This window comes from Typopeltis vanoorti, chromosome 14 (genome assembly GCF_054136105.1).
Source record: "Typopeltis vanoorti isolate ZY-2024b chromosome 14, IOZ_Tvanoo_1.0, whole genome shotgun sequence".
In the NCBI taxonomy this organism is placed as follows: domain Eukaryota; kingdom Metazoa; phylum Arthropoda; class Arachnida; order Uropygi; family Thelyphonidae; genus Typopeltis; species Typopeltis vanoorti.
Genome location: NC_143562.1, coordinates 80,671,422 through 80,688,574, shown reverse-complemented (window position 1 = coordinate 80,688,574; position 17,153 = coordinate 80,671,422). Strand labels below are relative to the sequence as shown.

Genomic DNA, 17,153 nt, shown 5'->3' with positions numbered 1-17,153 from the left:
ATCCATAGTAGATAATAGAAAAGAAGGCAGTTTCCAAATTGGTTTCAAGAAAGTGTATAGAACATACTTGAAGAATCTGTTATTTGTCCATACATTCCAGTAAGTAGGGTATGGAAGTTCTTTTTACATCAGATTGCAGCTGGCTAAGGGATAATAACTGTCGATAATTTTCTGGGTTGTAGTTTTATTATAGCCATTAGTCACTAGAGTGACTTTTATTTTATTTATTTTTATTAATTAATCTAATAGAAGGGAATTACATACTATGAAATGCATATATTGTGATTCATGTATTGAATGTATGAGTGTGCTGAAAAGTGGTGATAATTGCCATGAAAGAATTGAGGTAAAACCATGTAATTTACACATTCTATAATTACCACGAAGTGTTATACACTTGTTACAACATTGCTGCACCATATGCAATCCTCTTCTTGCAAAAACCAGTCGTCAGTTGCAGATATGATTTCATCCGTGGTAAATTTTGTTCCTTTCAAGTGTTTCTTTAAATATGGGAATAGGAAATAGTCAGATGGGGCCAGGTCTGGTGAATAGAGTGGGTGAGGCAAACATTGAAAGCCCAAGTTGTGTATTCTCTGTTGGGTTTCATGAGCAGTGTGAGCAGGTGCATTGTCCTGCAAAAGCAACATGCCTCTGCTTAGTTTCCCATGACATTTTTCCTTCAGTACCTCCTTCAATTCCTTCAGAGCTGTTGAATAAACTGCTGCTGTAACAGTGTCATCTTTTTTGAGGTACTTGGTAAGGATTATACCATCCATATCCCAAAAGACAATGGCAAGAACCTTTCCCTTTGTCTGTGCAGAACCTTTGTGTCTCCACTCCATTGACTATTGTGGTCTTGGTCTCTGGGTCATAGTAATGAAGCCATGTTTCATCAACAGTCACAATACAAGCTAAAAAATTTGCACATGATTTCTCAAAATGACCCATTGCCACCAAAAAAACAAATTATTACAATTTGATGAAACATGGGGGGGGGGGAAGGGTTTTAAGATATGTTCCTTCTTGTGGTTATATCAGTTGCTTTAATATTTTTGTTGTAGGTGTTTATCAGAACATTTCATCCCCCCCCCCATAGTTAACTGATCTTCTCTTCTTTCTCTTACAATATCCATGTTACATTGGAAATTCTATATTTTTTGACACATGTTAGCTGTCTAAGTGTCCAATAATATGTCTAGTACAAAACTTCTGATTACTTTTCAGACCAAGACTTCAAGTGTTCTTTTGCATCCTCTGAAACATGATTATTAGGAAATGACTAATATGATAATGTTAACATTTGATTTATACAAGGAAAAAAAAAAGTTCGTTTAGACTAAGTTCAATTATCATTGCTAAAGCATGAACAGAGCACTCAAGGGTTAGATTTTTTCCATCATCTAACTCTTCAGAATGATGTTAATTCTGATCTCTTAGACATATGACTACATTTTTTTTTTAATCTTTACCTGTGGCATGATTATAAGTAATAAATTACACGATAACCACAGTAATTAACTTCAACATAGAAACAAGCAATCAAAGTTCCTTTGATTGCTTGTTTCTACACACTGGTGATGTACTATTATTGTCAGTACGAAATATCTGTACTTTGAGTCTTAGACCTTCTGTAAGTATATATATATATATACATATATCGATGTATATTTATATCGATAAGACTCGAAGTGTTAAAGTTAATTACTGTGGTTATTGCGTAATTTATTATTTACATTTTTTTTTACAAATCCATTCAAATAATTCCCCTCCAAAGTTTGTGCAAGTTTTTCTTAATTTTACTAATAATTACCAAATAACACAGTCATTATTATAAAAGAATGCAAGACCCATTCATCCTTTCCTATTTAGAACTCTTTTGTGAAAAGTGAGAAACATCCCCCCCCCCACACACACAAAGGTTGGTATGTGCATTTATCAATTATAATAGGAGCAGACGACTTCCTGATATGTTAGGCTCAATGACCTTTCATTGGCTGAGTAATTTGGCTTTATATAAACCTAATTAATATTCTGATGGAGTGGTTAATGATGTCGAAATCATCTACCATGCATTCAAAGCATGTAATTTGTGGCTGGTTTATGTGTGATTAAAAATCATTGTTTCTGATCAACAAAACCCTGCTACTTCTGCATGATACTGGTAAATTCATATTTATTTGAAATATTCTTATAAAGATTCCTTGTATCATTTATATCCCAAAGGATAACAATTATGCAGTTCTTTCTATCCGAAGGACATCATCAATATGAGCTGAACTATGGATACCACAGGAGTAGAGGTCTAAAAGATGAATGAAGCCCTCATGACATTTCTCAAACCTAGAATATTAGCAAAAAACTCAGAGGTGTTTGCTCTTAGGATTGGCTTAGGTGTTGGTTATTATAAATATCAATACCTAAGAGTATATGTATAGAAAACGCATCTAAAAAATAAAACCACCTACCTGCAGTTCTGATTGTTGTTGATCCATTTATGCAATCTATTGATAATTAATTTGGAGTGGGAGAAGAAATTCAAATATGTTGTATGTATATGTGTTTTATATCATTTTTTTCTTCCTTCTATCTTTTCAGAACATGGCAATCCATCTGGCCTTCCTGGTTTGTATAGTGGAACTGTCGCAGAATTCACAAAAGCTGACACTGTCATCTTCAGAACAAATTTATATAATTTAACTACCGGATATCAGGTTCATCCTTTCAAACGAACTATTAAGTATGACTCAAAGTGGTTAGATAGTAAGTACAAAATTATTTTCAATAAAATAATTATAGACATAATTTCATTATATACTGTTCTTTTGTAACTAGGACTGTAGATTTCTCTCTGCAGTTTAGTTCTTAGTTGTTGAAACTAAAAAAAAATGTGATTGCAGCTGTTAGACGCATGCTAACTAATAATAGAAATGTGTTCTTAAGTTCTTAGAATTAAAAGAAAGTGAAAAAAAAAACACGCTTCAGTAATTTTAAAAGCAATGAAAGCAAAGTAGTCTATCAATTGTCAATACCTCAGTATTGTCAGATCTTATATTTGCGTCCTCAACAGTACTTCTGACCACATCAGTCCATCTTGATCTTTCTCTAAGTTTTTTTTTTTCTGCCATTTGGCATCAAACACCTGTTTTGCTAGCCTTCCCTCTCTCATTCTGTTTAAGTGATCATACCAGCTTAGATTGGCTCTGCTCACACATTCATGAATACTAACAATGTCGAGGTTTTTCCTAATATCTTCATTTTTAATATAATTCTGCTATTCATACCATCTGTTCACTTCCCTAGTTTTTCTCAGAAATGTTTTACTTGTTCTAGACGATGTCAGTTGAGAATGCAGTTAAAGTTTTTCATGTCAAATTTATTACAGCTATTATTCAGTTTAGTTAAAGAATCCTGAACACTCATATTAGATCTGTTTAGGAGTACAACATCATCTGCATAAAGCAAACAGTTAAGTCATGTAAGTAATGATTTACTTGTTAAATTTTATCATAACTGATTTCTGTTATTTCTAGTTGCACATAGTTTTTGAACATAATTGAGTCTTATTTAGGTTTAATCACAGATGTTTAGCTAGCAATTTGGAGTTTTCACCGATATGAGTTTGTAGCTCATGTGGATTTGAAGTAAAGATAATTGTCATCTGCAAAAGTGTAAATGCCTTAAATATCTCCCATTTATCTTTAGACTTTTTCTTCCTAATCAAGAATTTAAATATTTTTTCTAAGAATGCTTTCAATACTTTTGGGTTTATTTTGTCATCTTGTCTTATGCATCTCTTTATTTCCACACTACAGATGATTCCATTAAAATGAACTGTTGTATCAGAATATGCTGATCTAATGGTTTCTCCATGTACTTGACATAATTTTCACTGAAAGGTGTTAATCTGTTTTTTAAGGCTATCTGTGATATGCTATGCTCTGCTATTCTGCACTGCTTACTTATGGGCAAGTGTAGGAATATTTTTCTTCAGATTTGCATTCCTGAAATTGAATTACAATTATCAATAGGAAGCGCTGCATAATCCTAAGATATTTATATCATATAAATATTATTATTATAATATATTATTATATTGATTGAGAAATATCGTTTTAATCTACATCCAGTCCACAAAGCCTTGCTTCATCACTGCCATTAATAGCCAGGGTAAGTGTCATATTCAGACTTTCATATTTTCTGAATAGAAAGTTGTTCAGTTGCAGTTGATTTTGGAAAGACTACAAATAATAGTATTGTCATAATCATCAATGAGAGTTAGAAATTTATTAGAAGTTAGAAGATGAGAGCTTGGTCCACCTTTGCTCAGAGTAGCCTGGTATTGCACCACCTTACCTCAGTCCTGAAGATATTTTCAGGCGCAAACTTTGTTTGCTTACATTTGGATAAAGGATTAAACTAAATTTATTATATTAACATTTATGAGAGTTGCAATTTTCCCATATATTATTATTATTATTCGTGACACCTCCAAGGAGTCCGAAGACTCATCGTGGGAGGACACCTACTATACAACTCTCTCAACCACTACACCGAGCCTCTACTACCAATCATCTCCATCAACGCTATCTACCGCCCACCACCACAACTAGTATTTTTTGTCTGTAAATTGCGTGTATTCTGAATGGCCAATTTGTCTGCATGCGGGATGAAAAACCCGAGTTTCTGGGAGAAAAAAACCCTGCTACCTCCGTATGAGATCGGCTAACTCACCTTCGATTGAAAAAGTCTACATAAAGATTCCTCCCGTCATATACTGGGCTTTGACCTATACTATCTATTCCTGAAGCTGGGTCGGGGGGGGGGTTCTGTTTTCATCAGTAAATAAAATGAAAATGCATATAATACTATCCGATTACATTTTAAAGATTGTTTCTATGAGCTGCATGATTCATGTGTATTGTTGCAGCATGGAGATTTTAACAAATACACATGAATCTTTCATCACGAGTAGGAAATTATAATGCACAAATCTTATGCACTTTCTTTAGCTTGAATTATTAAATTTCACTACTGGGAATGAAATGTAGCTTGATTTTGATTCATTTGTCATATCCTTCTGTTGTTTTTTGCTTAATGTTATATGGCAGAAATCTTTTTTTTTTTGTTGTTGTTGTTTTGTTACAAGTTCTGTGACCAAATTTACATCTGATTTCATAACACGAGTCAGTCAATTATGTTTTGACTTTTTATGAGATATAAAAAGGGGGAAGGGAATAAATAATATAAAATAGTAAATAATAATAGTATATTTGTAAATTTATTATACACAAATCTACATCTTTATTAAGTATTATTATCTTAAATCAGAATAATTATTGTTTTACAATTTTATTTTGTGAGACAAATATAAAAAATGGACTGCATTTTAGTGCATCTGACAAACAAATATTTTGCCTCATAAATGCACTCACATTCTTTGTCTTTGCAGTCACCACACTCTCAGACAATGCATTCCAGTCCTTCAGCATTCTTCATGCTTAATTATCTTATTTTTCAGTTTCTGAAATGGGTTACTATGCAGGATATCTATTAATCATTAAATGATATATAAGAATAAATTTATTTTTCAATTTCTAGAGCCTAATTTTGTGGGATCATATGATATAGGAGAACATGTCTTCTTCTTTTTCCGAGAAAGTGCTGTTGAATACATCAACTGTGGAAAAAATATTTATTCTAGAGTAGCTAGAGTATGCAAGGTAAGATAAATTCAGTATAATACATTTCATTTTTAACTAAGAAGAATGTTATTATCTCTCATGAACAGTATTTATTTAGAGCTGGAGATATATTCATTCATTTTATAACAACAATGATTAAAACATTACTGATAATTAGTAAAAATTAATAAAGAAGGTGACCAAAAGTTTTCTTGGAATTTATGTCCTTGTATTGCATTTTTTTTTTAATTTATAAGTTATATGCAATAATAAATAATTATTTATATTCCATTTCCATGGAATCTGAAGACTTCACAAGGGACTTACACGACTAACCTACCACGCCTCCTTAAACTCAGTCACTGACATTTTGCACTCACTGGTAACCCATTCCACTCATTTGCTATATTCTAAGCATGCAAGCAAAAAAAAAGTCTTCACATCCTTACTAACTGTGCACTTACTCATTTTACAGGCATGACCCCCATCTCTGCTTGAAACCTCCTTAGTAACTTTGTGTGTGTGTCATATGCCCCTCTTTTTTTTTCCTACCAACCAAATTTGGCTAACAAACCTTTAGTCTGTTCTTATAAGAGGTTCCACTCACTAGTTGCCCACTCCTGGATCCTCTGAACCACTAATTCATTCCCAAGTATCTGAACACCGTAAATTGGAAGGGATTATATCATAGCTTTATAAAGAGGAATAACTTCTTTATTACAGATCCTTTGTGCTATTTTACCCACTTTCATAAGATGTTCCCTTGAAATTTCAATTCTCAGTCCACCATCACTCATATGTTTTATCAGTTTCTTGTAGCAGTCCCATCTGAGTAATAATACTTAGCTCTTCTAATTTTTTCATCCCCAAAGTGCATAATGCTTTGCTGTATTGAACTAGTAGTTATTATCCTTGCTCAGATCATCAACTCTTTAAATCATCCTGTGGGATCATCAGTTATTTTCTATTGCCCTTAGCATCATCACCATCATCAAACATTGAATATTCCATTGAAAATCATCTTCAGTATCATTAATATACATTCTAAATAGCAGTAGCAGCAGTGCAAATACAATTCCTAATCATTAATATTAAGGATGTGCCAAATATTTGGTTTTACTTCAGTATTTGGCCAGCCAAAGCAAAAAAATTCCTGATATGGAAGTCATACAAATGCAACCAATTGGGAAAAGCCTTCTTTAATGTTGAATGACTGCATCCGAAGGCTTACTGTTTGCAATAGCTTTCTTTGGTATTTTTATTTTAATCTTGTTATGCAGTTTTAAAAGTTTTTTTATATAGACGAACAAGTTGTTGTTCCTCTGTATCGAGCCTTGATAAGACCCCATCTGGACTTCTGTGCCCAGTTATGGGCACCAGGGTTTCTTTGTGATGAGGAGGAAGTGGAGAGGGTCCAGAGACGAGTGACCAAGATGATAGCAGGTCTGTGGAATGAACCTTATGAGAATAGGTTGAAGATTTGTGGGTTGCAGAAATTGGACGATAGGCGAAGGAGGGGTGATATGATTGAGACATTCAAATTACTGAAGGGTTTTTATAAGATTGATCCAGAAGATATTTTTGAAAATATGACTGGTGGTGGGAGGACTAGGGGCCATGCATGGAAGCTGGGCAAGAGCGTGGTTGACAAGGGTGTTAGAGCTAGGTTCTTTACTTGGAGAGTAGTAAATGAGTGGAATAAGCTTCCAGAGTCTGTTGTGGGTGCTACGACTGTGAATGAGTTCAAGGCAAGGTATGATAGATACTGTGTGAATGTTGAATAGTTGTTCTTGACATGATGTTAGGGCCGCCCTCGATGAGTCTGTCGACTCCTTGGAGTTTCCCGGAATAATAATAATAATATTATACAGTATTAAATTTGTCTAAAATATTGAAAAATAGTCCATGAATAATAATAAAAAAGCAGTATCTGGAAGTTTTGATTTATATGCTGATTCAAAATTTGCAAAATGTAAAATGCAAACAAAAAAATATCTGTGTGATCCATAAAAAGAAGTACATATCTTTGATTAATCATGTAAAAACGAAGAAACTGGATATAGATTACTCTTGGAAATACTGGAAAATTCCTTTTTCTAGATCATCATTTATTGCAAATTCATTTTGATTATTGAATCCATAACTATTCTTTATATTTAACAATTAGTTTTGTTAATATTTTTATTTTATGTTATTTGAAAATAAGCACAATATAGATAGAAATAAGAGATATTAAAGATCTGTCCTTATTTCATAGCCAAATTAAAATAGCAACTTTTTTTTTCCCAATTTCTAAAAAATGAACAGAGAGTTTGAGAATACAATTCTCAAAAACTGTATTAATTAGGTTTTGCTTGACAAACAGCTGTAACTAACCAGGCTTAAAATTGCCAAAACTTAAAAACAATAATAGGAAGGGGAGAAAAAAATTTAATTCACTTATGATGAATTTAAAAACTTAAATTCATCATAAGTGAACTCTTGAAGGGTGCATGACAAGATATTATTATTATTATAAAAAACTTCCATGGAGTCAAAGACTTATTGTGGGAGGTCCACTGTTATACACACAGTTTACCATACCGTGCCTTAAATATATTCACCATCTCTGAACTCACCACACTCTCACGCAATGCATTCCAATCAATCACCACTCCATGCAAAAAACCATATCCCCTCTCCTTCTATCCACCAATTTCTGCAAATTGCATTTTGTCAACCTGTTTTCATACTCAACATTCCAGAAACCACCTTAGTCAATCGCCTCTGAACCTTTTCCAATACATCATCTTTTTGAAAACCAGGTGACCAAATCTGTGCACATTAATCCATATGTGGCCTGATCAAAGCCTTATACAAAGGAACCATAACATCCTTACTTCTACAAGTCAGTGCCCTCTGCATCATTCCCATTATCCACTGTGTTGTCCTCACATTTTTAGTACCATGTCCCGAAAATTTTAGGTCCTTGTCTAAAATCACTCCCAGATCCTTCATCCCCTCTATCACTTCCAAGATATTTCCACCGATTGTGTACTCTACATCCAGGGCCAGCCTTCTCTATAAAGGGGCCTGGGTGCAAGAAACCTTTTGGGGCTCTAAAATATTTTTCAAAGGTAAAAATTAAAGGATTTGAAATAAACGTATTGTAAAACCTCTTACCTGCAAATGATTTTGGCACAGGAAAACAAAAAAATACACATTCAAAATATAATACGTTTCCGCAAATGTGTACCAACTGTGCCCACTCGATCATGGGGCCCGGGTGCATTGCACCCACTGTACCCCCGAGATGGCCGGCCCTGTCTACATCCCATCTTTGCTTCCCAAATTTCAAAACCTTACACCTTTGCAACATTGAATTGATATCCCCACTCATTTATCCATTCAGCCAGTGTATTCAAGTCCTCTTGCAAAACTACAGCATCTGCTCTACTCCTGATCTCTCCCCAACTTTGCATCATCTGCAAACAACTGCATATCACCATTTTTAAACCTCTCCAAATATCATTTACATACAATTAAACAGCAATGGACCCAAAACAGACCCTTGGAGGGTACACTACTAGTAACTTTCCTCTTCTGGAATATCACTCCTCCATAGACAACTCGCTGATACCTATCAGACAGCCAATCTCCAATCCAGCAAACTAATCTACTGTTCAGTCCCATCCGTTCCACTTTAATTACAAGCTTGTGTGGCAATTTATCAAATGCCTTTATAAAATCTAAATATACCATTTAATATGCAACACCCTTATCTAATGCATTTGTCACTTTATTAAAAAAAGTCAGCAGGTTGCTAAAGCGTGATCTTCCTTTAGTAAATCCATGCTGGCTGCTAAAGAATATTTTTCTGTTGTCAACCCAATTCTGAATCTTGGTCTTAACTAACTTCTCTAATATCTTAACCCACAATTCCAGAAATACAGACTGGTTTATAATTCAAAGCCCTACTCTTATAATCTCCCTTATGAATTAGAACAATTTTACTCTCTTTCCACTCTTTTGGAACTTGACCCAGTGAAAGACTCATGTTGAAAGGATTTGTAAAAGCTGTTGTTAACTCTCTGGAACATTCCCTCAAAACACATGGTGAAATAGCATCAAGTCCCACAGCCTTATTTACATTAAGTCTATTCAATTGCTCCTATACCTCCTGTTCACTAACAGTTCTTCCTTCTTTCTCACTACTTTTAAGTTCTGCATGATGTCACATTCATAAGAATGAAATACCTTTTTTATATATATATATATATATATATATACCTTATTCAAGCTTTTGGCCTTCAGAATACATTCACACATTGATGCTGTTATGTATTTCTTTGTCAGTTCCCAAGTAGCATTTATTTCCTTATTGCTCATCTCCTCCTTCCATGCTTTAGCTCCAAGCTGTCTGCTAAGCTTGTAAGAAACACCAGCCTTATAATTCCACATATATCCTTTCCTCACAGAAGTCTGCATATGGCTATTCACAATCCAGGTGATCAAGTCATGATCACTCTCACCAGCTGGAGTTAAGTGTGAAACTCTACTCATAATTACATCCTCTGATGAAATGACCTAATCTAAAAATCTCAATCCTTGCATGCCCACCTTTATCTGCTGCCTGAGATAGTTCTTTCAAGAGCTCAAAATTCATTTTTCCTATTCCCAAATGCTATCTCTCCATTCCATTCTACACCACCATAATTAAAATCACCCATAATAATTACCATTCCTTTGTTCACTAATCCAAGTTGTACATTTCTTCAAACTTACTTCAGTACGTTTATACATTTCTTCGTCACCACCCTCCACATTTCCTGGTCTCTATAGGCATCCAACTAAATATGTCATCCTGTCAACCTCCATGTTATACCACACTGCCTCATAGCCCTTATTTCCATCTTTCGTGTCTACCTTATGTGGACATAATTCCCCTGCTATCATTAGCAGAACTCCCCCTCCCTTCTTGTCGTTTCTATCCTCACGAAAAATACTGTATCCTTCCATCTCAATTCCCATTAGAATATCATCTTTGACCAACCATGTTGCACTTATTCTGATGATTTGGGAAACAAATAAACTCAATCAGTGAAACCATTTCATCTCCCTTATTTCTGATACATCTGGCATTTGTAAACAGACACAGTAATTCATTTTGAGGTCTATAAACAGTCCTATCTGAGGCACATGTTGGTTGTGATTTCCCTACCATATATAAACTTTTGTATAAACCTAATTTCGTAATGGTGGGGCACTTAATCTCTCCATAGTCTGTCATTTTGTGTTTTGTATGAGCATCTTGTCTACAAAGAAAAATCCATGGTTCTGGGAGGAAAATAACCATGATTCTTGCATTCTTTACACGAGCTTGATATATCCTTTTTGATCTAAGACTCCATCATTTGAAAAATATTTTTTTTAATCTTTTAACAAATATCTCAAATTTAGGAGCATATTTGAAATCTGTTTATGTGGTAAAATAAAAGATCCTGTAATTTTAATACACCTGTTTATATCTGTTAAAATGTAAAGGAAAAATTTTAAAGGTTAGTCTGTTCTGGTAATAGAATTAAAGTCCATCCTCCATCATCTTAAAGGTACTCTATGCATTTCGTAAAAGAAAAATGGTAATATTTAAAAATACAATAGTGATCACTCATTTATCCAATCTTCAAAAAATCAAATCATTAGTCCACAGAAATTACTGTGCACACATTTGGTCACCCAGATTTTATTTCCTTAATCTGTCTTCATATTCTACATTCCAGAGACTCATATTGATATAGTGAATCTTCTCTGATATCTTCATCTCCGTGAAAACTGGGTGACCAAATTTGTGCACAGTAGTTTCTATGGGCTAATGATTTGATTTTTGATTCGATAAAATCCATATAAGTTGGTGAGAGGTTGTTACCATATTAATGTGGAGGAGATTTTTTATATAGTAGAGGGAGACAATGGTAGAATAAGAGGCCATCCCTGGAATCTATATAAAGAAGGTATGAGAAAGGGAATGATAAGCAGCTTCTTTGCATGGAGTGGTTGGTGAGTGGAATGCATCTTTTGTGTGTTTGGAAACTATGAATTGGTTTAAGACACAGTTTAATGATCCACTTGAGACTTGTGGACCTTCTGTAATGAATCCTTTGACTCCGTGGAGGTCTGTTAATGATAAAAATTATTAACAAATGAAACCTAACTATGAAACCAATATTCCTCTTCATTCCAGCAGTTCATAATATGAGCAGTCATACTTCCGATCTCACCAGACAGTTAGCAAAATCACTCAATAACCACATAAGATAAGGACATAACCACTCGATTATCTATATCCAACCCCTAGAGTATACCAGGATAGGGCTTCAGTTCTTTTTTCTGTCAAGAGTGAACTATTTCCTTGTGTTCTTTGACAAGTATTCTTATGCACTGAGGATGCTGGTTTGAAATTCAGCAAAATATTATCAGCTTAATAAATTATGATATTTATTTTGTTATACAGTAAAAAAAAGTTAATGCATATTTTATAAAAGTTTACTTTCATTTATTAGAAAGATACGGGTGGCAAGAATATTCTCAATAAGAACTGGGCTTCATTTCTGAAGGCACGTTTGAACTGTTCTATTCCTGGGGAATTTCCATTTTATTTTAATGAAATACGTAAGTTTTTGAAAGTTTATTGAAAGTAATATCTCTTTTCCCTCTTTTATTATTTTTCATTATCATATGTTAAATTATTAACAGCAATAAAAATTAATCTGTTTGAAGGAATTTAAGAACATTATTTTTATATTAAACATGTTGGTTTTGATTTATTTTTTAATTTATAAGGTGATCTTTTATTATGGAATAGCTATTTTGATTATCTAATCTTAGAATATTATGTTAGAAAAATAAATTACATCATAATATAGACTATTAAAAAGTACATAATATATAGTACAAATTTTAAAAGTAAACATCTAAATTAACTTCACTAAAAGGCTGAAGAATTTAAAAAAATTTTCTGATTTCAGAGAACATCTATAAACATCCAGATGATGATAGAAAGTTTTATGCTGTATTTACCACATCCATGTAAGTAATAATTGTTAACTGCACAAATATTAAGAATTGCTTTAGTTTACAAAAACAAATTTGATTTGTTATAGAGATTAATTTCTCCTCTTAAATTCATTATAGAGGATAAGCATTTGAAACCTTAGTATGATAAAAATATATTATGAAAATGCTTGCAAGCACTCATTTTCTCAAACCAACAGATGTCTATTTTAACAGAACTATGCATTACATAGTTTCTTATGGTATGAAATTAAATGTCAAATTCAAGAAGCAATAGAGTTTACACCTGTAGCATGTAGATTGATGATGCTCACATACCTCAAGAGGATAGGCTTGCATGGTCAGAAAATTAAAGAAAAGAGTAGAACAGAAAACAAACAAAAAAAAAGAACATTGAACTAACATTAAAAACTAAGCATGCCTTTCTATCATCTTTACAGGAAATAGTGATTATAATTAATGAATGTTGCAGACTCATTTCATAATATTGTTAAAAATTTTTTTTTACTTTTTTTTTTTGGTTATTATAAATACTAAACCTTAAGTGAGTTTGTTATTATACTGCCTCCCATGTTAAGAAAAAACTTTGCTTTGTTGGATTTATGAAATAAAATAAGCAATCATCATAATCAATTTCCTGGTATGTACCCTCTAAAGGTGTTCAGGCTACAATGACAGCGCTACATGATCAAGTTTACATTATTATTAATCTTTTTTTCCAAATTAGTCTGTTACTTGTCCATACTCCAATATTGTCAAATCTAACAATTCACTCTTCTAGCACATTTCTAACTGAATCAGTCCACCTAGACCTTGGTCTTACTCTGGATCTTTTTCCTGCTATCTTAGAAGCAAACACTGGTTTTGCAAACCTTTCCTCTCCCATTCTACGAGAGTAGTCTGAAAAGTTCTCGGCCTCAACCATAGATGACAACACTATCGGCAATTTTTTTTTCTCTAAGTTGGTACATCTGTCATAAGCATCCATGTGAAATTGCAAGTCATTCTATCAAGTAGTTTGTTTTATACAGCTGTCTGAAGCAAAAGTGTTGTCCCTCATGTCTAATACATTTATTCCAGTGATACTCCAGCGCCATTATCCCGTCCCTGTAGTGGTTCTCAGTAAGATCTGCAAAATACCCCTCTACAGCTACATGCTCACGTTTACATTATTATTAATGTAATGGATAAAATTGAGTATCATGCAGTTATTAAATTCTTTGTAAAAGAAGGTTTAATGGCAAAAGAAATTCATTCCAAGTTCATTAAAAGTTTATGGACCCTCTTCTCCTTTGTTTTCAACAATTAAGAAATGGGCTGTTGAGCTTAAACGTGGCCGTACCAGCCTTGAAGATGATTCACATGAAGGACGTCCAAAAAGTATAACAACACCAGAAATCATTGATCAAGCGTACAATATGGTATTGGATGACGGACGAGTCAAAGTGCGTGAAATTGCTGAGACTATAGGCATTTCAAAAGAATGTGTAGGATATATTTTGCATGAAGAATTGCAAATGAAAAAACTTTGTGCAAGATGGGTGCCACACTTGCTCACAGCAGATCAAAAATGCACTCACGTGAAAATCTCTGAACAGTGCTTGGAGCATTTTAACAAGAATAAAACTGATTTTGTGCATCGATTTATTACTATGGATGAGACTTGGATTCACCATTACACACCAGAATCCAAAACTGTGGACAGAAGCCGGTTGTTCAGCACCAAAGAAGAGAAAGTCAGTTCCACCAGCAGGAAAGGTCATGGCATTGGTGTTTTGGTGCTAAAGGCATTTTGTTTATTAATTATCTTGAAAAGGGTAAAACAATAACCAGGGAATATTATTCCGATCTTTTAACCAGACTAGACAAAAAAAAAACATGAGAAAAGACCTGGTTTGCAGAAGAAAAAAATAATTTTTCATCAGGACAATGCACCCACCCACAAAGGTGTTTTGACAATTGGAAAATTAAGGGATTTGCACTATGAATTGTTGGAACATCCACCCTATTCCACAGATTTGGCTCTCTCACACTTCCATCTCTTCCCAAAACTAAAAGTCTTCCTCGCTGGTCAGCATTTTTCTTCCAATCAAGAGCTGATTGCAGCTGTAGAGGAGTATTTTGCAGATCTTACTGAGAACCACTACAGGGACGGGATAATGGTGCTGGAGCATCACTGGAATAAATGTGTTAGTCGTAAGGGAGATTATGTTGGAAAATAAAAATAATTTTGAAATTATAAATTTGTTTTTTCATTGTTAGGCCGAGAACTTTTCAGCCCACCCTCATATTTAAGTGACCCTACCACATTAGATTAGTCCTGCAAACATTCTCAAGTTCCTTCCTAATGTCTTTATTTTTAATATAATTCTGCCATTGACTCAATCCCCTAATTTTTCTTAGAACCCTCATATCTGTTGTCTTTAGGCTGTGATCAAGTGCTTTATTTCTAACCGAATTCTCAGATCCATAACTTAAAACTGGTTTGAACACTCTCTTATTCCATATAAATTTATTCAACTGGCTTCCCACCATACCAGCTATGCTTATTCTGTTGTCTATTTCCAGATTTAACTTGCCATCTTCACTAAAACTCTTTATCTTTAGTTTTTATGTCACCTTTATCATCTTTGATTCTTTTACAGTACACTTTCTTCCATTACTAAGCCTTTTCAATATCCTCCAGAACATTTTACTACCTTCCTGATATATATCTTCTATATTTTTACCAAAATCTTCCCATGCAGGAGCGACCGAGAGTGAAATTGTCGGAATGCAAGATTTGATGAAACAGTTATTGAAAATGAAATGAGAAATATGCAAAGTGATATTAGGCATATAGTGGAAACTAATGAAAGTATTAAAAAGAATAGAATGAAAGAGAAAAGGATAAAAGAGGTGATGATTGATTCCAGGATAGAAGTTTATAGAGATTCCATAGTTAGAGGATTAGTTAATGAGAGAGTCCATAAGGTCAGGAGGGAGAATGAGTAAGATAATTCAGGCGTTGAACTTGAGGAAGAGACGAGCAAGAGAAGTAGTGGTGAATGTGGGGACAAATGATCTAAGTGGATATAAAGAGCATGTGAGGGCAAATATCAGGAGATTATTGAAAAGAGGGAGAGATAACAGTCTTGTGGGAAAGGTTGGAATGTTGCTGAGGTATGACAATGATGAGTTCAGATGGAGAGCCAAAATCATGAATGGTATGCTAGCAGAATGGTATCCTCCTTAACCCTAAATTGGCTACTTCACTTATACAATAATAGCCTAAAACAAGGAAAAGCTCGAAAAGACTGGAAAACAGCCATAATCATACCAGTTTTAAACCCTAACAAACCTCAAGACCAACCAGGAAATTATTGCACAATTTTACTGACTTCAATTCCAGGCAAATTGATGGCAAAAATGGTTCTCCAGCATTTTAACCACTATCTTTAAAATAAAAAATAGTATCTATCACATTTTTAGGCTGCCTTTAGAAGAAATCACTCAACAACTGATAAACTTTTCTACTTTAACCCAGTCATTTCAAGATAACTTCCAGATCAAACTAACAAATCCACCATTGCAGCTTTTATAATTTTAGTAATGCCTTTGACAAGGTGTGGAGGCAGAAGCTCTTTTCCAAGCTTTGTCATGTTGGAATAAAAGGAAAGGTCCTAAACTGGATTTATGACTTTCTAAGAAATAGAACAAATTCGAGTTAGAATAAATAATACTTCTTCCAAAAAAGTGAAAATCAGACAGGGACTCTCTCAAGGCAGTATTTTGAGCCCACTTCTTTTTTCCCATCTACTTAAATTACTTAAAATATAAATAAACAAAGATAGCTATGTTTGCTGATGATTTAGTCCTATTCTCAAATCATAACAACTTAGAAACAGCACTTAAACAAAGCCATTGAAAGTCTATCTACATACTATCAAAATTAACCCTACTAAATCCAAAATTTGTGTATTTACCATTAATAATCACCTCAGAAAGCGGAGACTAAAGATTAAGCTAAACAATCAACTAATTACATGTAATGAAAACTCCAAATACATTGGAGTTACTCTGGATCCATCATTAAGCTTTAATAAACGTTGCAGTCAGAGCAAAAAGAAGACTAAATATCATGAAAATTATCTCTGGTAGAGAGGAGCGGGGAGCTGATGCTAAAACCTTAAAAGTCACATACACCTCTATTATCTGACCCATAATGGAAAATGCTTTGCCCTTCTGGATGCAAACATCACAAACCAGTTTAGACAGGCTTACAAAAATTCAGAAAAATGCAGCTAGAATCATTTGTGGACTAAGGAATACAACTCCTGGAAAAATAGCAAATTTGAATCCAACCTTGTTCCTTTGAATATTAGGTGGCAAGAAAATCTTACTAAATTTGTAGAAAAAGAGAGCCAACCTTGCACATCA

The 17,153-nt window shown here is 33.8% G+C and overlaps 2 protein-coding genes across 4 annotated transcripts in view; one reads left to right on the top strand and one right to left on the bottom strand.

The window, feature by feature from the left end:
- Positions 1–17,153, top strand: part of LOC150099707 (semaphorin-2A-like) — a 794,210-nt gene that overhangs the window by 694,451 nt on the left and 82,606 nt on the right. For all 3 annotated transcript variants that reach the window (XM_090404418.1, XM_090404419.1, XM_090404417.1), the window contains exons 7-10: positions 2,599–2,763; positions 5,602–5,723; positions 12,224–12,332; positions 12,689–12,749. In XM_090404418.1, coding sequence (XP_090260544.1) covers positions 2,599–2,763; positions 5,602–5,723; positions 12,224–12,332; positions 12,689–12,749 — 457 coding nt within the window. The remainder of the gene's footprint in view (positions 1–2,598; positions 2,764–5,601; positions 5,724–12,223; positions 12,333–12,688; positions 12,750–17,153) is intronic.
- The window catches only part of LOC150099706 (uncharacterized), a 143,782-nt gene continuing 138,664 nt past the window's right edge, over positions 12,036–17,153 (bottom strand). Inside the window, exon 4 of the mRNA XM_090404423.1 lies at positions 12,036–12,110. Coding sequence (XP_090260549.1) covers positions 12,054–12,110 — 57 coding nt within the window. The 3' untranslated portion in view covers positions 12,036–12,053. The remainder of the gene's footprint in view (positions 12,111–17,153) is intronic.